Source organism: Doryrhamphus excisus, chromosome 1 (genome assembly GCF_030265055.1).
Source record: "Doryrhamphus excisus isolate RoL2022-K1 chromosome 1, RoL_Dexc_1.0, whole genome shotgun sequence".
NCBI lineage: Eukaryota > Metazoa > Chordata > Actinopteri > Syngnathiformes > Syngnathidae > Doryrhamphus > Doryrhamphus excisus.
This window is the reverse complement of record NC_080466.1, coordinates 25,544,120-25,565,370: the sequence shown is the minus strand read 5'-3', so window position 1 is coordinate 25,565,370 and position 21,251 is coordinate 25,544,120. Positions and strand designations below refer to the sequence as shown.

The 21,251-nt window shown below is 50.1% G+C and overlaps 2 protein-coding genes and 1 non-coding gene across 4 annotated transcripts; 1 reads left to right on the top strand and 2 right to left on the bottom strand.

The window, feature by feature from the left end:
* Positions 1-326: 326 nt before the first annotated feature.
* Positions 327-17,111, bottom strand: cad (carbamoyl-phosphate synthetase 2, aspartate transcarbamylase, and dihydroorotase). Of its 2 annotated transcripts, XM_058091616.1 has the most exons (44): positions 16,543-17,109; positions 16,060-16,199; positions 15,871-16,000; positions 15,659-15,801; positions 15,437-15,578; positions 15,177-15,348; positions 11,839-12,024; positions 11,314-11,423; positions 11,087-11,229; positions 10,825-10,956; positions 10,515-10,748; positions 10,180-10,401; positions 9,834-10,022; positions 9,629-9,753; positions 9,334-9,467; positions 9,140-9,252; positions 8,899-9,063; positions 8,735-8,820; positions 8,411-8,657; positions 8,241-8,339; positions 7,951-8,175; positions 7,700-7,882; positions 7,416-7,634; positions 7,179-7,346; positions 6,923-7,105; positions 5,371-5,475; positions 5,045-5,290; positions 4,898-4,979; positions 4,651-4,817; positions 4,417-4,581; positions 4,217-4,348; positions 3,944-4,145; positions 3,679-3,869; positions 3,431-3,571; positions 3,285-3,362; positions 3,058-3,199; positions 2,792-2,985; positions 2,620-2,694; positions 2,336-2,548; positions 2,124-2,249; positions 1,896-2,051; positions 1,712-1,813; positions 1,496-1,590; positions 327-723 (listed from the first exon to the last, which is right to left on the bottom strand). In XM_058091616.1, the coding sequence occupies exons 1-44, from the start codon at positions 16,643-16,645 to the stop codon at positions 624-626; spliced, it is 6,705 nt and encodes a 2,234-aa protein (XP_057947599.1). In that variant the 5' UTR covers positions 16,646-17,109; the 3' UTR covers positions 327-623. The 2 variants fall into 2 exon arrangements, with proteins under 2 accessions (XP_057947599.1, XP_057947591.1); XM_058091608.1 differs by having other exon boundaries at positions 2,792-3,199; positions 16,543-17,111.
* Positions 17,112-18,554: 1,443 nt separating this feature from the next.
* On the bottom strand, positions 18,555-20,840 carry LOC131134481 (dynein regulatory complex subunit 4-like). Its single transcript, XM_058079817.1, has one exon. The coding sequence runs from the start codon at positions 20,794-20,796 to the stop codon at positions 18,769-18,771; it is 2,028 nt and encodes a 675-aa protein (XP_057935800.1). The 5' UTR covers positions 20,797-20,840; the 3' UTR covers positions 18,555-18,768.
* A 106-nt stretch (positions 20,841-20,946) lies between these two features.
* Positions 20,947-21,018, top strand: trnaa-ugc (transfer RNA alanine (anticodon UGC)). The gene has a single exon. It is a non-coding gene; the product is annotated as a tRNA-Ala (tRNA).
* The last annotated feature ends 233 nt before the right edge of the window (positions 21,019-21,251 follow it).

Sequence of the window (21,251 nt, the reverse complement as noted above, 5' to 3'; positions counted from 1 at the left end):
CATCACTCTAATTATTGGCCATTTGTCGGACTGTCCTTGAATGCAACATTTCCAGCGCTCACGCATGCATCTTATGCAGCCTGGGGGGCATTTTAGGCCCGCAGCTCTCAGCATGCACTTAAAATCCAATTGTAATGATTTGTACGTTTTTACTTTGTTGCCTACAGAACAACACAAAGCTAATGTGGTGTTTTGTTTGGTAGCTAAACGCGTATGATCGATATTTAAGCATCTAATGTACGCTCATGGCAAACGTTTAGTTAGAATGCTTGACATCAGGAAAAGACATTTATTATGATATTTACTTAAATATCCACAATATCAAGTGCAAAGGGAAAACTTTTTTTATTAATTTCTCCACAATAGAAAATACATTGTCCAGTACTAGATATCAAGAGAGAAGCGACATGTTTGACAAATGTAAGAGTTGGATGAGGTATATCATAGAAGGAACAGACCACTTAGCAACTTAGCACGGGTGACTGCAAAGAGGAAAGGGTTGGGGGGGAGGGGTTACAGCAGCATGGTATTGTTGTCTAATTGGCTCGTGTGTTTCAAACCCTGTCAAAGAACTGGAGTGGGTGGGCGGGCGGGTGCTAGTCGGCCAACAACGGGAACCCTGTCTATCTGCCGAGTACGGTGGCCAGCAGGGCCATTCGGATGTACATGCCGTTCTCGGCCTGCCGGAAGTAGGCTGCCCTCGGGTCCGTGTCCACCTCGGCACTGAAACACAACCAAATCAAATCAACTTTATTTGTACAGCACTTTTCCTGTAAAGACATGCAACACAAAGTGCTTTACAGAATAAAAACAATTACCACAATTAAAAGGAAAAAACAAAGAAACAAAAGAAAGCCCCTCCTTCCCACCCTCCATACTAGACACACACACACACACACACACACACACACACACACACACACACACACACACACACACACACACACACACACAGTAGGGAGACATGGCATGGCACTGAGGATCAAGGAAACGCCACCTTTGGGGCCGTCCACACTGGGAGGAGCTGCAGGCCGTGCCATCGGGGGACCAGCACCCGGGCCCCCTGACTCCGACAGACGGGCGGACCCCCCCATTAAAGGGAGGAACCAGCCGGCCGGGTCGAAGGGACCCAAGGATGGCACCCCCTCAGCAGACCTGACACAGCCCCCAGTGTGGAGGACCCCCCTGAGGAAATACTGGAGTTAAAAGCTGAAGACTAAGAGCATAAAATAGGACAAAAAAGATAAAAACAAATTAACCAGAACATTCTCAGCAAGAAAAAATAATGACAATAACGACATTAATGGAAAAAAAACTTGCCAATATTGTTTGTCAGCCATAATGTGTAGTACAATTAGCGTCCGGCTAAATGAGATATTGCAACAGGCCAAAGGACACCCATTGAAAATCAAGCTCAGCTTTACAGATGCCATGTCCCGGGTAGGCACGGAGGCGTAAGAATGCAGCTTCACGCTGTTCAACAGGCAAGTCTCACCTGATTTCGTTGACTCGGGGCAGCGGGTGCATGACCACCATCTTCTTCTTGGCCCCGGTCATGATGTGAGGGGTGAGGATGAACTGGCCGAAACACTGACGCAGAGGGCAGATGTCAGACGGCGGCCACATCAGCGTGACACCAGGTCGTACGCCAACGTATTCCCGCATTTGATGTTCATGCCTTCAAAGCAGCAACAAATGAGCGTGTACTTACAGCCTTGTACTCCTCTTCAGATGCAAACCTCTCCTTCTGGATCCTGGTCATGTAGAGGACGTCGGTATCGGGCAGAGCCTCCTCGATGCTCTCAAACTCCTCCTGCCAACGCACAAAACTCATCCTGGTGAGTATTCAGAGTACTGCATGATGACGTGTCGTGTGAGCATTGTCGGTCAGCTACCTGTTTGATGCCCTTGGAGGCCACGTAGTCTATGATCTCTGCTGGCATGTGGAGGTTCCTGGGGGCCACGTAGCGCAGCGTGATGCGGTACTGGGTCAGCAGCTTGGCCAGCGAATGAACGGTGCGGCCGTGTTTCAGGTCGCCCACCATGGTTATCTGATCACATGTCATCACACAGAATACGAGTTGGCGTCCCGTATCCCATTTTCCAAGAGCTTGCTGCCTCACCGTCATGCCGTTGACCGTCCCCAGCTCCTCTCGGATGGTGAAGACGTCCAGAAGAGCCTGGGTGGGGTGCTCGCCCACGCCGTCCCCGGCGTTGATCACTGGCTTGCGGCAATGGCGTGACGCATTCTGTACGACGGCATAAAAAACCAAAACATGTCAACTCTATGAACACGCGTCACACGCGCCGTCGCAGCGCCATTTCAAACACGGACCTCCACGGCGCCAGGCATCGGGTGTCGGAGCACCAGCACGTCAGCGTAGCAGCTCATGGTTTGGACGGAGTCAGCCAGGGATTCTCCCTTCTGCGTGGACGAGGTGGACTCGGAGAAGTGGACAACCGATCCGCCCAGACGCTGCATGGCTGCTGCAAAGGAGCTGCTGGTGCGGGTGCTGACCTCGTAGAACATGGATGCCATCACTTTACCCTGCAAGGACGCACGCGGTCACTAGCTAACGTGCGGGAGGGGCACCACGGCCAGACAAGTCCATCACCAACCTTCAGGATGTCCAGGCTGCGTTCTTTTTGGACCAACAGGCGTAACGTGTGTGCAATGTTGAAGAGGTGAGACATCTGAAAGGACAATAAAGTTACGTTTTGTACGCTAAACATGGCTGATGTGCTGTGGGGGTTGGGAGAGTGGGGGGGGGGGGGGGGGGGGGTGTCGTACCTGCTCTTTGCTGAACTGTCTGACGGACAAGATGTGCTGGCCTACCAGGGGGTGTAACAGAGGAGACATCTGGTTGTGGGACAGCTGGCCAGCAGGGATCTGTCCCAGACCGGCCTGGGGGGACAGCAGCCGGGACAGGGGAGGGGGGTGGCTGTAGCCATCAGCGGCCCCCGCGGGCGGCAGCATCACCATCTCTGCAAAGAGCACTGCAACTTTTAGGGACGGCCAAATCATCAAGCGATACTTCATGCAACGTTTGGGAGCACCTGGCGGCAGTCCTGGGTCGGAGGAGCGGTGGACGCGAGGGGGCAGCAGGTAGCGACCCTCCCCTGCGGAGCGACGAGGGCTGGGGGCCCGGGTTCGCATCAGGCCCTCGCGAGGAGGAGTCGGCCGAGGACGCTCGGGGGTCTGATGCGGGGGGTACACACAGGAGGACATGTATGCAAAGGACATTTTTCCATATCCGAGCCGCTTTCCCACCAGGATTTCCTACCATGGGGCTTTCGGGAGACAGGATGGAAGTTGCCGGCCAGGTCTTCACATCTTCACCGTAACCTGGCGGCACCAACACCTGACGCACACCAATCAAGCCCTCATCAGCATTCTTGAGCCAATAAAATGTCGAGGACCGTCTGTTACCTGGCCATCGATGTAGGCCACCTCTCCTCGGAGGACCACGCGCCGAACCTTGCCCTTCACCTTCATGCCGCTGAAAGGCGTCCACTTGGACTTGGTGAACTGCATGGTCTGAGGAATAACCCACTCCTGCTCCAGGTCCACCTGACACACACAAGCAGGCTATTGGCGTTGCAGGCTATTCCCGAGCTTGTGTGGAATTTAGGGAAGTGGGACATCGCACACTAAAAACATCAGGTGCCGACCGGTACCTCCACATAGGTGTTGTCTTGCGCCGGGAGGTTGAAGATCCTGCGCGGGTTGTCGTGAAGACGCTGCACGATGTCGTCCAACGTCAGAAGTCCATCACTGACGGCGGTCAGCAGCAGCGGCAGCATGGTCTCCAGGCCGGGATAGCCCGGAGGAGGATGATCACAGCTCTTCTCCTCCACAGAGTGAGGCGCTGGAGACACACCAACGCTGTCAGCGAACCAGGCTGACTGATGACTTCGTCCCGGAAGTGAGGACGTTCCTCACCGTGGTCTGTGGCGAAGCAATCGATGATGTCCAGGTTCTCCCACAGCGCATCCATGTCCTCGCGGGTGCCCAGCATGGGCCGCACTTGCGCTCGCCCCTCGCCGATTTCTATCATGTTGTCCTGGCACAGAAAAAGGTGATGGGGCGCCACCTCGCACGTCACCTGGATGCCCTTCTGTTTGGCGGCTCGGATGATGGAGATCTGAAGAAAAGCAGCAGAAAGCGCTGACGCCTCCTTCAGTGGTTCCGCTGTCTCGCTCTGCAGCGTGTTACCTCCTCCTTCTTAGCCACGTGGCAGATGTGGACCGGCCGCTGGTAGAGCTGAGCCACCATCAGGACGGCGGCCACCGTCTGGTTCTCAGCATGGGCCACGATGGGCAGATGCTTGGGCCACTTCTCAAAGTGCTTGGGAGAGAACAAATAACCCCGTTTGAAGCGTCTGGTGTCAGGCAGCTAGCGTAGCCTCCTCTCACCTCCATCCACAGGGAGACGTTGTCCATCTTCAGCGTGGAGTAGGTGTCATTCAGGTACATCTTCAGGCCGGCGGCCTGGCTGGCGATGGACGGCAGGGTGGCGGCGTTGTCCGACGCGGCGCCCAAGTACAGGGCGTAGTCGCAGCGGCAGCTGGCTTTAGCGAGCTGTGACAACACCAACGCTTGGCTACGACTCCATTTTTACAAAACTCAGAAGAGACATTTCCGGCGTACCTTTTGCACGAGGGACAGGGTGGTGGCGTCTGTGATGGCGGGGGAGGTGTTGGGCATGGCGCAGATCATGGTCACGCCCCCTGCCAGGGCCGCCGCTGTACCGGAGGAGAAGTCCTCCTTGTGGGTGGCGCCGGGCTCCCGAAAGTGCACGTGGACATCAATGAGACCTGGCATTCCAAGATGAGAAATGATGGGCTCAAAGGCACACAGGAAATTGGTCCACAAATGTGGTCACTTGGCGGCTCACCAGGAAGCCGGACCAGCGTCTGCGATGTCATGCTGTCAATGTGAGTTTTCACTGGTGGGCTCCTGCCAATCTGACGAAGAGCCTGCAAACCATCACCTTGCGTTTGATTTCTCTGATGAGCAACGATCGTGAAGTCAACGCACGAACCTGAACAAAGAGTTTGGTGCACTTGATGTCGATGATGAGCGGCACCGAGTAGTCGATGGCCATGCGCCTCGTCCTGTAGCCTTTGGTGACGAAGGACGACAGGCGGCGGCCTCCGCTGTTCCTCATGGAGAGGTTGACCACCAGGTCAAAGTGGTTCTCTTCCAAGTAGTTCATGATGCTGCGCTGTTTCTCCTTGGTGGGACACTCGCTGTCCTCCTCCTCGAAGGGCCAATCCACGGCCGTCACCTGGCGGGACACCAAAGGCGCGTCATGAAAGAACACATCAGGTCAGGTTCTGGGGGATTGGAAGAAGCCAGCAAACTCGCCTTGACGCCATGTTCAGTGTAGAAATCGGCGGTGCCCAGACTGGCGTACAGGTCGTAACCCAGCGACTCCAGAGCTCGAACGGTGGGAAGCAGCTCGCTCTTGTTCTACAAACGCGCCAAAAACAACGGAGATATCGAAACGATCAGATATCTAAGCAGGCATCAGCTGGTCTTCACACTCAAGCATTTCACTAATAAACACAAAATAAGACATTAGTACAATATGCAATACGTGTGTGTTGTACTAGATTAGAACAGGGGTGTCCCAATCCTCCAAAAATATTAGAAATGTCTTCTTTAATAATCTTTGGAAATGTTCTTGTCATAGGGAAGCGCTGATGGATCCATCTGGTTGGTCACCACGCTCACGGAGAAAAGAGAAAAGTAAGAGAAATGTAGATTTTTCCATTTAAATGCTAAATGTTGTGTTGTGGTTCAAATATGTATGCAGCTAAATAGTCCATCATTTAGGCTGGAGCCTATCCCAGCTGAATGCTGAGCAAAAAAAATCATTTCTTTCACCCTATGACCGCATCGTTATGGTAAGACATGGATGTATGCATTAGAACAGGGGTCTCAAACACACGGCCCGCAGGCCAGATGTGGCCCGCAGGACACCAGTTTGAGGCCCCCGCCTTGTGTGGCCCGCAGGACACCAGTTTGAGGCCCCCGCCTTGATATGAAAGTTTAATGTTAGTGCGGCCCGCGCAAGTTTGATATGGATGCTGTATGGTATCATGTACCCAGAAAAAATGATTACGTTTGATTAATGTTCATGTTAAAGGTTAAATAACTGTTAATAGTTATCCTCCCTATCCGTGTGGAAGTGGTAAGTTTTTGGTGATTTAAGTTTAAAAGGAAATAACTTGAAGGCTACCGTTTAGGTCGCTAGCTCTCTAGTTTGCGAGTTACCATGTGTCTCAAGACCCTGCAGTTGCGCAATATGTGGTAAATAAAAAGAGTATAAATGTGACTATAGTCGTGTTTTGTCATGTCTACAGGGCTCTAATAATGCTTTGTTCATTTTAATCTGAAAACAAATAATTTGTCTACCCACCAACTATATGTGGTTTCTTAAGTTTTTATTATTTGCCGTTTTATTATTATTATTATAATTATTATATTTATTTATTACTGATTGATTTTCTTTATTCTTGATTTGTTTATTTTTCGTCTTATTTTGTGCAGAAAAAGATAACAGAGAACAGTGGAATGTTTTATCAGAGCTTTTATTGTAGAAAATTGGAACCAAAGCACTGAAAAAGTTTGTATATTTTTCTGTTTTTAATAAATGTGTTTTTTTTTTTGGAAAACCTGATGCGGCCCAGCCTTGCCCAGACCCTAGCTCCAGTGGCCCCCAGGTAAATTGAGTTTGAGACTCCTGCATTAGAACTTCTTCCACACCCAAATTTTCCCCTAAATGACATTCTTTTCTTTGATTTTTCAATGTTATGCTAGTGAAATGCTAGAATTCTTTCCAATGCCAACAGCAATATGAACCCATGTCCAACATGAGAACTGGGTTGCTAAGCAACGTCGGGCTTTTATGTACCTTATAACTGCCGATGGAGAGCAGAATGTTCTTCTTGGGAATCTTGAAGCCGGTGGAAAGCATGGCTTTGAGGTAAGCCTCGTAGCGGTTCTCGCCAAAGCAGGCCACTTCGCCGGTGCTCGTCATCTCCACGCCCAGCACCACGTCGGCCCCCGCCAGCCTTGAGAAGGAAAACTGGGGGACCTGAGAGGGGACGCACGAGCAGGTGAGGTCAACAAGGGAGGACCCTAACCGGGAGCATGACGTGATGCCGTACCTTCACCCCCACGATCCCTTTCCCTCCCATGAGGCCAACAGGCTCCACCTCTTCGCCCATAATGACCCGCGTCGCCAGAGCAACGAGGTCCACGCCCAATGTCTTGGACACAAAGGGAAAGGAGCGGGAAACCCGAACGTTGCACTCGATCACCTTCAGCTGGTCGTCCTGGCGAAAGGAGGCAATCAGTCGGTTACAGAAGACGACGTCCTTTCATGGGAAACTAATCGTTGTCACCTTGGCAATGAGCTGGAGGTTGAAGGGTCCCGTGACCTGAAGCTCCTGCCCGATGGCGTGCACTATCATCTTGATGGTCTCCATGGTCTTCTGGTTGAGGTCTTGAGGGGGAGTCACCAGCGTTGCATCGCCGGAGTGCACCCCGGCATTCTCCACGTGTTCAGACACGGCGATGGCCATTACGACGCCGTCACACGCCACGGCGTCCACGTCTATCTCCTATTGGACGACATGGCTCGTCACCCCGCCACGACACACCGTCTCAATAGCTGCAATGGCTTCACCTTGGCTTCCTGGATGAACTTGGAGATGACAACAGGGTGCTCCTTGGACACGGCCACGGCGCTGCTCAGGAACTTCTCCAGATCGCAGTCCCCGTACGCCACGTTCATGGCGGCGCCACTGAGCACATAGGACGGGCGGACCAAGCAGGGGTAGCCCACAGTCTCGCAAAACTTCACAGCCGACTGCAGGGAAAAACGGGAACTGTTCAAGGCTCGGCGGTGAGGCCCAGGCCTGAAGCGTGAGAGGTCACCTCGGTGTCGGACAGCTCCTTCCACTGCGGCTGGCTGATGCCGATGGTGTCCAGCATTCTGGAGAACTTGAACCTGTTCTCGGCCGAGTCGATGAACTCTGGCGACGTTCCCAGGATGCGGCACTGCTGGCGGTGCAGCGACATGGCGATGTTGTTGGGCAGCTGGCCTCCCATGGACAAGATGACGCCTTCGGGGTTTTCCATCTCATAAATGTCCATCACCACCTGAGACCAGCACAAAGGCCGCGTGAACGTCGCGATCGTCGACAGACATTAAAAAAAGGACGTACCTCGAAGGAGATTTCGTCAAAGTAGAGGCGGTCACACATGTCGTAGTCTGTGCTGACGGTCTCGGGGTTGTAGTTGACCATGATGGTCTTGTAGCCCATCTGCAGGAGGCAACGTGAACGCCATCAAGCGGCCATGACGGACCAACGGGGGGTGGCTGTTGAGGACGCACCTTCCTGAGCTCCGTGATGCAGCCCACCGCGCACCAGTCGAACTCCACGCTGCTTCCGATGCGGTAGACGCCCGAGCCGATCACCATGACGTGTAGGTCATGGAAGTCCAGGTCGTTCTCCGTGCCGTTGTAGGTCAGGTACAGGTAGTTGGTGAAGGCCGGCCACTCGGCGGCCACCGTGTCGATCTGCTTGACCACAGGCAGGATGGACCAATCGTGACGCAGCTTTCTCACGGCCAGCTCGGTGCTGAGAAGCGAACAAGGAGGCGTGTCGTCAGTGTGACCCCAATACCGTAGTTGTCAAAAGAAACCCCTCCCACCCACCTCTGCACGGCGAGAGCGATCTGCTTGTCCGAGAAGCCCAGCTGCTTGGCCTTCCGCATCGCCTGCGGCGGCATGGCGCTCTCGTCCTGCTCAAGAAGCGGCAGAGAAACATCTGAGACACCCGAATGTGGCACTGAGCTTCTTTTGTCAGAAGCTCCTCCCACCTGGTTGTACGTCTCCAGCAGACGCTCATGATCGGCGATGTTCTTCATCTTGTGCAGGAACCAGCGGTCGATCTTGGTCAGCTGGTACAGCTGGTCCACAGTGTAGCCCGCCCTCAAGGCTGCGGCCAGGACAAAGATCCGCTTGTCCGTCGGCGTCTGCAGCTCCTGTGAGCGGGAAAAGGTCAGAAGGAAGCAGTTAGGCCCTCCGCCGCCTTTGATCCGACACACGCGAGACGCCGACCTGGTCAGACACTGGCTTGATGGTGTGGTCGAATCCGACGCAGTTCTCGTCCACCATCCTGAGAGCCTTCTGGAAAGCCTCCTCGAAGCTGCGGCCAATCGCCATCACTTCCCCTGCGCGGGATCAAACCTCACATGACGTCCACGGACACGCGTGGATGCCGAAAGTGCGACCAATAGGAGTCCGCCTCTTACCAACGCTCTTCATGGAGCTTCCGATTTTGGTGGAAACCCTCAGGAACTTGCTCAGATCCCAGCGGGGCACCTTCACCACGCAGTAGTCCAGGCTGGGCTCAAAGTTGGCTGTGGTGGAGTTGGTCACGGAATTCCTGGAAACATCAACAACAACGTGTTTGGATTTGTTAGCATTATGGATGCTAACATCAGGGTTTGATGCTGCACATTCCTACAGCCTTCATCCAGGAGTGAAATCACATGGATGAATGATTTTCCTATAGGCCAGGCGTGCCTTATAAAGTGGAAGACATACTTGAGTTGTGGCAGCGGGATTCCCAGGCCGAGCTTGGCCGCCACGTAGGCTAGAGGATAACCTGTCGCCTTGCTGGCCAGGGCGGAGCTCCGCGACAGGCGGGCGTTCACCTCGATGATGTAGTACTGACAACAGTTCAGACACACTCGGGTGAAAAACAAGCTCGGTCCGACTGCGACGGCGACTGCGGCGCCGAGTGGCTCACCTGGTCTGATTCCGGGTTGAGAGCATATTGGATGTTGCACTCGCCCACGATGCCGAGGTGGCGGATGACCTTGATGGCGGTGTTCCTCAGCATGTTGTACTCGTGGTCATTCAGGGTCTGGCTGGGTGCCACAACGATGGACTCTCCCGTGTGGATGCCCAGAGGGTCGATGTTCTCCATGTTGCACACCTGAACAGGAAGCAGCATGGGTGAGTATGCTTCCATATAAGGAATATTTTGTTTGAATCCAACTTTTTATGTGGTCGTTACATTACCCGAAAAATGCAACTAAAAAAAATCGATTTGGAACATACGAGAGCACAAAGGCAAGCGAAAAGGAACTCACAGTGACGCAGTTGTCGTAGGCGTCCCGCACCACCTCGTACTCGATCTCCTTCCACCCCTTCAGCGACTTGTCCACCAGCACCTGCGAGGTGTGGGCGAACGCCGAGGTGACCAGAGAGGTCAGCTCCTCGCGGTTGTTGGCAAACCCGGAGCCCAGGCCGCCCAGGGCGAAGGCCGAGCGGACCAGGACGGGGTAGCCCAGGCGCTCCGCAGCCGCCGCCGCCTGGAGAGTACACGAGTCCACACTGAGATGCACTTCCAGGATGCCGACACCGCAAGTGGCGCTGCATCTCGTAAGCACGCGGCCATTTTAGCAGTGCTCAAAAGCGTGCTCACCTGCTCCACAGACAGAGCCGCTTCGCTCGGGGCCACGTGCTCGTTGATCTCCTCCATCTTCTCCACAAAGATCTTCCTGTCCTCGGTCATCTCGATGGATGCCACTGGCGTTCCCAGCACTTTCACGTTGTACTTCTCCAGCACGCCCAGCTTGGTCAGCTCCACGCCGCAGTTCAGCGCCGTCTGCCCGCCGAAGGTCAGGAGGACACCGTCGGGGCGCTCGTTTTTGATGACCTGAAGCGAAACCGATGTGAACGGTCAGTTCAAGGTGGCGACTCTCACACGCGCATCAGCCGAGACCAAACCATACCTGAGTCACGTACTCTGCCGTGATGGGCAGGAAGTAGACCTTGTCCGCCAGACCTTTGGAAGTCTGCACGGTGGCGATGTTGGGGTTGATGAGCACCGTCTGGATGTTCTCCTCCTTCAGAGCTTTAATGGCCTGAAAAGAAGACGATCAAAACCAGGACAAGTCAAGCGAGTCTTGGCGTTCCAAATAATAACGAAAAGGAATCATGGATCTTTGTCACTTCCTGGACAATCACGGGCAAGTTCATCTCGCAAATACGGACCTGAGACCCTGAGTAGTCAAACTCGCCAGCTTGGCCGATGGACAGTCCTCCAGAGCCCAGGATGAGGACCTTCTTTGGTCGGGAAACCTCTTCAGGCTTCGGAAAACCCACATAGGTGAGATAGTCCATGAGACGCTGCTTCACTGGAAGAACCAAAAGGCGAAACCACGCGTGACGGACAAGCTTGACATGAGAACATTATGCTGATGAGGAGCGAGTCTGGTTACCGGATTTGCCAGCGTTGCCCTCTTTGTGGTCTCTGACGGTGCTGAGGAAGACGTCGAACAGGCCAACCAGATCCGTGGGACCGGCCATGTGCTCGGGGTGGAACTGAACACTGGGAGTGGGAAGAATGCGTCACACCGAGTCCATCACCTCCGAATCTATCCAGGCCGACTCGGGCAGGTGTGACTAAAGCCTGTCTTATGCTTTCCGCAACCACAAGGTCTGAACGACTCCATCTTGGTACCCACGCCCTTCGAGCGCTCCTTTTCATGCGGGAAAAAAATGGCAGCCCCCACAGCTGAAGTAGAGAAACACCGGCATCGATACGGGGCGGCCTACTCTGATGCCCCCGTAGTTGGAGCATAAAGGAAGAAAAACTTCTGCTCTAGTTTATTATAAACCCGTGTTTTGGTTTTCGATATACTGCCCCTGCAGTTTGGGAGTATAAAGTCACACAGAGCGAATTTCCGCACGGCTCGTTCGTACAGAACGCATAACCCAGCCGTTAGCTAGCTGCCTCATCATACCTGAAGAGCGGTTTCGTATTGTGCACGATGCCCTCGTTGGTGTGGTCGTTGGCGTTGGTGAAGAGGACGTCCCAGTCGCTAGGCAGCGTCTCGGGGTCGACGGCGAAGCCGTGGTTTTGACTGGTGATGAAGCAGCGGCCGGTGCCCTTGTGGATGCAAGGCTGGTTGTGGCCACGGTTGCCATACCTGGAAGACACGACATGGATCGGCTTATTCAGGTGGAAACGCCAGAAGAGGAGGTGATTGCTTCCGGCGCTGTTCCTGAGAAAGTCGGGTGTCTTGGTGTTTGTTTTCCCACCAGGACAATCTGCAAGTTGTCATTCCATTTGCCTGGAGGCCATCACGACCTTCGATGCGCTCAAACCCCTTCACATCATTAGATGCCTTATTTGTTCCACGCTAATCAAAACATGGCTGGGAACAGCAAAAACACGTTTCGCATCAACGGAACGAGGCGGATTCCCTCAGTAGTCATCTTAATACATTGAAATTCACCAATATTGCAGCAAAACAGCACACGCGGAATGTGGAAAAAAATCCACTTGTTTCTGTTTGCAATGTTCAGAATACGTCCACTTGGGAATGCACAGGAAGTGCTGTGTTGCTGATGTGGAAAGCGCTACGTTGCCGTACGATAACACATTTTGCAAATGATGTAATATCATTTTACACAACTCTACGAACGTGTATGACTCAGATGAGTCAAACAGAATTGACCGTTTTCTCAGTTTTAGCATTGTCACACAGTTATTCCCCTTTGCTTGTGATTGACATGTGGCTGGCCAATACATATTACTTCCACTTTGTATATATGATGGAGTCTACTTCAGAAGGCCGTGTGCTAAAGGTGGGACGTGCCGTGGACTGGTACAACGACAGTCTGTCATTGTTGGAGAAATGTCCATTGAAGTTGCAGGGCTCGACAATAACGATGTACCGATGGCCCGGGGCAAGTTAAAACAAAATCCGGGCAAGTAAATCCAATCATTAATATTCCCGTGGGGCAAGTGCACTTTGGCATGCCATACTGCCAAGAGTTTTTTTAAAAGCGGTTCTTGTTGGGTGTTGGTAAAACACGGACTGCGTAATTCCGGTGGTAATTTGCAAACCAATCCTTGCAAATCTTGAAATGGACCAATCAGAATCGTTTATTTAGACCGCGGTCTGTAATCCACAGTCCGCGTTTTACCCACACCCGTTCTTGTTGGCGATCAACCAATCAGCGATGGTTTGACTAGGAAAACATCTATCATGGCGTCCCTGCCAACATGGTCTAATTCTTCAACAACTTGTGAAGGAAAAGAGCAAAAAGTGATGAAGCAGTGCCTCCTAAACAAGTATTTTATTAGCGGCAGCAAATCAAATGATGGCACAGGTGAGTGAATCACATTGCTGTGACAATTTGAAGTGGTCACAATGAAACACCACCCATTAGATCCAATACCAAGTGCTGATTTTGCACAAGCTACAAAATCTAGCGCTTCCATTTCTCTGTGGATTTTTCTCACCTTTGCTTCACAAATAATTGTTTGACCATTGAGCATTTTTTTCTGGATTCAAAACACTTTACTAGTACACAAATGTGTATTCAATAATGTTTCATTGTGGTACACAACTTATAAATATCACTGATTACTACGACTACGATGTGTAAGGTAGTATGGCATGCCATGTTAACATACATCTACACTATTTTTCAGACATTCCTCCAAATACAGTGCATCAGTACTATTATCTGATGAATTATCAGCATATATTGATATATGATATCATTATGGCAGTCTTGTCATTTTACATGGGGAAAGTTCGGGCAAGTAGTTCTCACCTTAAGGATTCCCCATGGGCAAGTCATTTTTGTTTTTAATGTAGAGCCCTGAGTTGCGATTTGAAATCAATGTTTACCAAAATGGCTGCACAGTTCCACCATCACCCGCAATTAGTTGGTGAGTGGCGGTGATTAGAGGGCGGCGTCCTCCATCTGATGTGATATTTGATTTATAGTAGCGTACAAAGCAGCTGGTTACTGGCTACCTCCAGATTAGCACCCAAGTACTCCACTGGCTGAACTATACAACTTTGATATACCCTGTAGAACAGGGGTCACCAACCTTTTTGAGGCCGAGGGCTACTTTGTGAGCACGGATAGGTTGAAGGGCTACATGATATGTTTGTGGTCAACTTCCAAAATGACAAAACTGCACGGATTACTTTTTAGTAATCAGAACAAAAAGAATAGGAGTAGTAACAAGATGTGAAGCGACTGCTCACATATCAGTGTTAATTATTTTCCACAATAATGGTAACAAAAACATATTTTTTAACAAAAAACATTTATTTATGTGCTTTTTTACGGTCATTTTCCGTCCTTAATGTGCTGCCGGGTGGGTAGCTCGCATTGAAGCTTTCGTGACAAGTTTTAAAGTGTCTCTCAACATTGTGCCGCTTTGGTATTGCAACAGTCGTCCCGCAAATAAGACACATACATTTTTCTTCAAAATACGTAAAGAAAAATTCTTCCTCCCAATCAAAAATGTAAGTCCTTTTTCGCTTTTCTGCCATGTTTTTGGGGGCTAAACTGCACGAGTAAGCTAACTCCTCATCACCGCTGCACTATATCAGAAAAGCGGTGACCGGACGCGTGCGCACACATGAACTATGACTTGAGGTAAGAGTTTGTTATAAAATATATTTGTTTTAATTTTTGATGTTATAAGACGATTTAAAAAAAAATACATTAATGTAAGAAATTCTGATTCAAAATTTAAAGCACAAAATAACAATGATAATTTGTGACCAGTGCTATTTTTAGAAGATGCCTCTCGGGCGCCTTAAGTGGTCCACCCATGCGCCCGCGGGCACAGTGTTGGTGACCCCTGCTGTAGAATGTTAGTAGTCAGCACTGAAATTCCATGTCTAATTCCCATAATGCATTGCTGCACTGCTCTGTAAATAGTTGCTACTATCACATGTTTAATGTTTTCTATTTACTCTTTTGTTATTCCAAATAAGTAAATACACAGTGTGTTTAAAATAGACTAAGTATATTTACTTGCCTTAGAAACCATCGCTTTTACGCCTTCGTTAATGTTTGTGTTTGCTCGCTTGCAGGCGGCAGCATTGTAACTAGCAACCCTGACTTCACCCACTGGGACAAAGAGACTTAATGACCGACAGGAGGGTTCACTCCCTCCGTTCATTACATGTTTATCTTGCGATTCATTGATTATCGTGACAGACCTCCATTTAACAAAACGTGTGTTGTTGGAATTTCACACCGCCGTTGGTGTATTGAGGTATGAATCTAGTTTGTTTGTGTTCCATGATTGTGAGCCACTGACTTCATTTTGTAGGTGTTGGCACCGATGACCAAGGAGAGAAGCTGGTGTCCGAGGCAGATGCCAAAAACCGGCTTGGGGCGATCCACGCACGCCACCGTCCTCACGTTGTTTATGGTGGCCTGGCAGAGTTGCGGATCCCCGGGACCGTTGCTGATGAACAAACCATCAAAGTCTAGAGAGGAGAAAAGACAAAGAGACCAGGAAATGTATCCAAACGTGGAGTGGCACCGCCGTTCGCCAACGATGCATGTGATGCTAGCCTGCGCTCTCCAACGGGTGGTCCCAGGGTACGACGGTCACGCAGGCCCCTCGCTCCGCCAGGCAGCGGATCTGGTTGTATTTGACGCCGCAGTCAACCACAGTGATCCGCAGACTACCGTCGGGGTTGAAGACGCGGGTCTCCTGGAGGAAGAAAATCGAGCACTTTAAAAGGAATCCAACCTTGCTTTCAAAACCGAGAGAAGAAAAGCCTATGAAGTCACCATCATGGACACCTCCTGGACCAAGTTGCTCTTGTGGGGATTATCCAGAGGAACGCTTTCCTCTGGGGTTTCATCCAACACCAGCTTCCCCAGCATGGTCCCCTTCTCGCGGATCTTTTTGGTCAGGCAGCGAGTGTCGATGCCTACAAGGTTACATAACAGGCTCAAACTACGTCCAGCATCTCCCGTCTCATTTGCGTCCAGCTTCTGACCTTGTATCCCTGGAACGCCTTGTTCTTTCAGCCACTGGTCCAGCGACTTCACTGAGCTCCAGTGACTTGGATTCTCCGACAGCTCCCCGATGAGTACGGCGGCGACGTGGATCTTTGACGACTCGAACCACTGACAGAGACGAGACAATGACGACATGTTCCGTACGACTTCACCGTCTGAACGCCCACCTTGCTGAGTCCGAATGCGCCCTCTTCATCCGGTGGCACCCCATAATTGCCCACCAGAGGGTAGGTGAGAGTGAGCAGCTGGCGGTGGTAGGAGGGGTCGGTCAGTGCCTCCGGGTAGCCCACCATGCCTGTCTGGAACACTGAGTGGGAAAATAAACACAACATGACAATTTGATGAGGGAAAATGGCCTTTGTGGTAATATTCCAACAATGGCAAGTTTACCACAAGGCAACCAAAATATGAGTGACCATCCTGGAAGAAATGTTCCACAATGTTCCAAAGAAAAGTGACGCATGTTGCATCTCTTCACCCAACATGGTGTGAAAGCAGACAACTGGCATGAAGACATGAGGACATGTTCCAGCATGATGAACAGTGATGAAGTGAACAGACAGGCTTGGGAAGATGGCTTACATGTCAACATAACGACTCAAGGACACCATTGACAAAAAAAGTGTGAAAAGACAGCTCGTCTCACGTACCAACTTCTCCACACACGGACACTTTAGCGCCAAAAAGGCGGCCCTCGAACCTCGTCCCGTCCTCCAGGATGAGGCACGCCGTAGTCCCCTTCTCCTCGGACATTATGATGGGAGTTATCGGTACCGGCTGGATGTTCGAGGTGGACTCCTGGACGTAACGACAATCGGCGGCTCTCCACGTGAAAGTCACGCCGACGAGATGAAGCAGCAGATGGGGCTGGAAGTTGGAAGGAAGGCGGCCACCCTCAGTCACCCTCGGCGGATGTTGGGCAAAAAGGCAAATGTTGGAGCGAATCCGAGAGGCGACGTGCTATAAAGCAGCGGCTGTTTGATTTTTCTCTCCCGATCGGTGTTCTCCCTCCAGCGGTTGCCAGGGTCTCCCATGTGCGCCACCACTGGAAGTTCACCCTAACCTGAATCCGCAAGTTAGCCGCAACTGCAGTGCTGTTTCCGGTTGGGATTTTCAAGGTATTTCTCTGTACTCCATTATTGCTTGGTGTATATTCTGAATTATTCGCTGTACCGTTTTAGAATAAATACACCATTGTCATTGTATGATATGCTTTTTCACATTAGAAACTTTTAAATGTAATTTACGTGTCCTCCGTACACTTGAGTGTACGTTTTTTCCCGGTACAATGCCTAGCTTGAAAAGTTTTTGCCACGCCCCCAACGTCATCACGTAACGTCAGATGGAGGCGGTCCTTCAACTTTTGGCAGCTGGAAATGTCCTACTGGACAATATAATCATTTATGTGTGAATGTTTTGTCTTGTAGCTTGTTCTTCTTATCTCTTACCTCACATAATTCCAATACTGTACTTACTAAATGTTTACTTTTATCAAACCACATAATTAACATGAGGAACCCAGGGTTCAATTCCACCCTCGGCCATCTCTGTGTGGAGTTTGCATGTTCTCCCCGTGCATGCTAGGTTAATTGGCCACTCCAAATTGTCCATAGGTATGAATGTGAGTGTGAATGGTTGTTTGTCTATATGTGCCCTGTGATTGGCTGGCCACCAGTCCAGGGTGTAGCCCGCCTCTCGCCCCAAGACAGCTGGGATAGGCTCCAGCACCCCCCCCCCCCCAGAGGAAAAAAAAGCGGTAGAAAATGAATGAATGAATGAATAATTAACATGACCGACTCACCGGGGGATAGTGTGTACTAACCATCTGTCAATCAATCTCCTCAGTTGTTCTTAAAGGCTGTCCACACAAAAAAAAACGTTTTCATAATTGGTATTGTTTCAAAACTGAAAACGCCCACGTGTCATTGTCTACCAACCCATACTCTCTCAAAACGATGGCATGCTAACATGCTAACACTTTATAATAAGGTACACAACATTACAGTAGTTAATGAGGAACAAAGCTACCCAACTTTAATCACTACTCATTGCTTCAATAGTTCCTCCGTAACTACTCTAAATGTGCTTTGGTCAAACCGCAAAAAATAAAATGAAATTCAGGAACGCTTCCGTGCGGACAGGGGAGTACCGGGCCCCACTGATTATTTTTTATTATTTAAGGCAGGGGTCTCAAACGCAATTTACCTGGGGGCCACTGGAGCTAGGGTCTGGGTGAGACTGGGCCGCATCAGGTTTTCCAAAAAAAAAAAAACAAAACGCATTTATTAAAAACAGAAAAATGATTAAACTTTGCTTTGGTTCCGATTTTCTACAAGAAAAGCTCTGATAAAACATTCCACTGTTCTCAAATATCTTACTTTTTATTTTTCTACACAAAATAAGATGATAAATAAATAAATAAATCAAGAATAAAGACAATCAATCAGTAATAAATAAATATAATAATAATAATAAAACGGCAAATAATAAAAACTTGTTGGTGGGTAGACAATTTTTTTTTCAGATTAAAATGAACAAAGCATTATTAGAGCCCTGTAGACATGACAAAACACGACTATAGTCACATTTATACTCTTTTTATTTACAACATATTGCGCAACTGCAGGGTCTTGAGACACATGCTAACTCGCAAACTAGAGACCTAGCGACCTAAACGGTAGCCTTCAAGTTATTTCCTTTTAAACTTAAATAGCCAAAAACTTACCACTTCCACACGGATAGGGAGGATAACTATTAACAGTTATTTAACCTTTAACATGAACATTAATCAAACGTAATCATTTTTTCTGGGTACATGATACCATACAGCATCCATATCAAACTTGTGCGGGCCGCACTAACATTAAACTTTCATATCAAGGCGGGGGCCTCAAACTAGTGTCCTGCGGGCCACATCTGGCCCGCGGGCCGCGTGTTTGAGACCCCTGATTTAAGGTGAGGAGCAACAAAGCTTCCTCTATGTTGAGCTTCCTCGCCTGGACTATTTTCTGCTTTTCTAGCTGCAGGTTGATTTCTTTGACTCTACGCTGGACGTCATGCAGCTGGTGCGTTTTGTCGTTGAGCAGCAAGATCAGCTGGGTCCGCCTCTTGGTGGCCAACTCGGCATGACTGTGAAGCAGCTCCTTGGTGTTCCTCAGCTGCCTGTCCAGGACCGGGTCAAACATCAAGTTTCGGAAATTGTCCGAAGGATTCTTGCAAGCAATCCTCACAATCTCATCCATCAGGCCTCCTATTGGCTGGCCGTCATCCTGGAGATGGACCTCCTGCTCCACGGGTTCTGGAGCACAGTCCTCCAGGACTTTCCCTGAATTGGTCTTTGTTGCCTCCGCAAGCAGACAAGCCACTTTTTGTAGCAGCGTCCTTGCCCAGAACAGCTCGTCTATCTTTTCATTGATCAGTTTGATCAGAGCGGTCCTCTCCTTGACCGCGGTCTCAACATCTCTCTGCAGAAGCTCTTTGACATTTTGCAGCTGCCAGGTGACGGTCTGGTTGAGTCTGGTCCTCCGGCTCCAGTGCTCCTGGGCAGTTCCTGTGTCCTGCAAGACCTGGTTGTCCCCCGCTTGGTTCACCGGTCCACCCAGGGTGCCGAGGTCGATGCTGAAGAGCTGCAAGCAGACCCGAGCTTGCATGGCGTGGAGTTTGTCCATCAGGGCGCCGAGCTGGGCTTCCAGCAGTGCGTTCTCTCGGTCGGCTGCGTGCTGAATGTCCTGGATGTTCTGCTGGAACTTCCTGTGGAGCTCATCAATGTCCAGCTCGAGCTGCTTGAACTTCTGATCACAGACTTCATAGTCACGCTTGAATTGGCTCAGCTCCAGCCGTTTGATTCTTTCATTTGGGTGCTTCTTCATGATGGGATTTCTCAGAAGCTTCTGGAGTTTTGTGATCTGCATCTGGACTTTTTTTTTCTCTTGTTTTAACCTGATGACTTCCAGCGAGCCAAGCACACGTCGTTTTTTGTTCTCCTCTGTGACAAACACTTGAATTTGTTTGCTCACCTTGTCTTTGTGGCGCAGGTCCTTCTTCTTGCATTCATTGAGGAAGGCATCAAATTCGCTGTACCTTTTATCGTGGTCTTGCTGGAGATTGTGGAGCAGGCTGCTCCAGTAATGTTCTCGCTCACTCAGCTTGGTCTTCTCTTTGTTTGTCAGGTCATGTTGGAGCAGCTCCAGCTTCTTCTTGTACTTTTGCTCTGTTTGCAGCAGTTGCTGCTTCATCTCTTCTCGTTTTTTGGCCATGTCGTCGTTGTGCTTCGTCTTCAGCGTGTTGACGGCGTCTTCGATGTCCAGCTGCTCGTCCAGAATCATTTCACTGCGCTCCTTCTCATAGGGCTTGACCTCCACATCCTCGGTTTTGTGTACGTGCTTGTCAAAGCCCTTCTGATGCTTCTTCAGGTCCTCCTTGTAGAGTTTGATTTCTCCCAAATACTCTTTGATGTCTTGTCTGTTGTTGAGCTCGTCTGTTTCAATTTCGCTGTACAAGTTGATGAGCTCCGCGTTGCTCTCCTCCAGCTGTTGCCCCGTCGCCTCCCAGAAGGTGCGGATCATGTCCACCTCCAGCTGGAATTTGTTTCTCTCCTTCACTTCATTCTCCACGTCTTTTTGGAGCTGTTCAATTTGGTTTATCATGGCCTTCACCTCCTCGGACAACTCGGGCGGCGGTTCGGGCTCTGCGGGGGCTTTGGCTGCTACTCCCTTTCCCTTCCCTCCCTTCCCATCCTTTTTGCCTTTGCCCTTTTTAGGAGGCATGCCTGCTCTGCTCGCTTGTGGCCTCAACAGGGAGAGCTTCTGTGTGAAGTGGACACCCCGAGTCCATGCATACGTTAGCTTTGGAATGTTGATGCATACAGTTACAAAAGGCCATCCTGTGAACATGCATGACATCATCAAAGCCTTTCCAAGCTATGAAGATTTGTGATAACAAAGACACATGTCATGGCTGACTTTTATTTTGCCCAAGAGGAACCCTTCCGGTGCTTCCTTGACCAGCCTTACACCACTAATATATAAACACATTGGGTACTTAAAGCATCCGAAGGGGATGTAGCTCAGTGGTAGAGCGCATGCTTTGCATGTATGAGGCCCCGGGTTCAATCCCCGGCATCTCCACTTTTTTACACCTTCCAGTAATCACGAAACTGCTCCCATCCATCCATTGTATTTTAAAATCTTATAACCAACACAAAGCATCTTTATTGATTAATCATTTTAATGAGCTGACGTGCTGACCATGATTGATAATTCGGAAACATTCTATTTAGAAACGACTTCATTTAAAATACAAAATGTGTATTTTTACGCATTAACAGACTCGATACAAACAACTGTTCGAGAAAACAGCT

Coding starts and splice junctions, on each gene's coding strand:
- cad (XM_058091608.1), bottom strand. CDS start 16,645: ATGTCCGAGGAGAAGGGGACTACGGCGTGCCTCATCCTGGAGGACGGG. Junction 10,023..10,179: donor CCTACGACAACTGCGTCACT/GTGAGTTCCTTT, acceptor CTTCCTGTTCAG/GTGTGCAACATGGAGAACAT. Junction 7,883..7,950: donor AGGAGCTGTCCGACACCGAG/GTGACCTCTCAC, acceptor TTTTCCCTGCAG/TCGGCTGTGAAGTTTTGCGA.
- LOC131134481 (XM_058079817.1), bottom strand. CDS start 20,796: ATGATGTCATGCATGTTCACAGGATGGCCTTTTGTAACTGTATGCATC.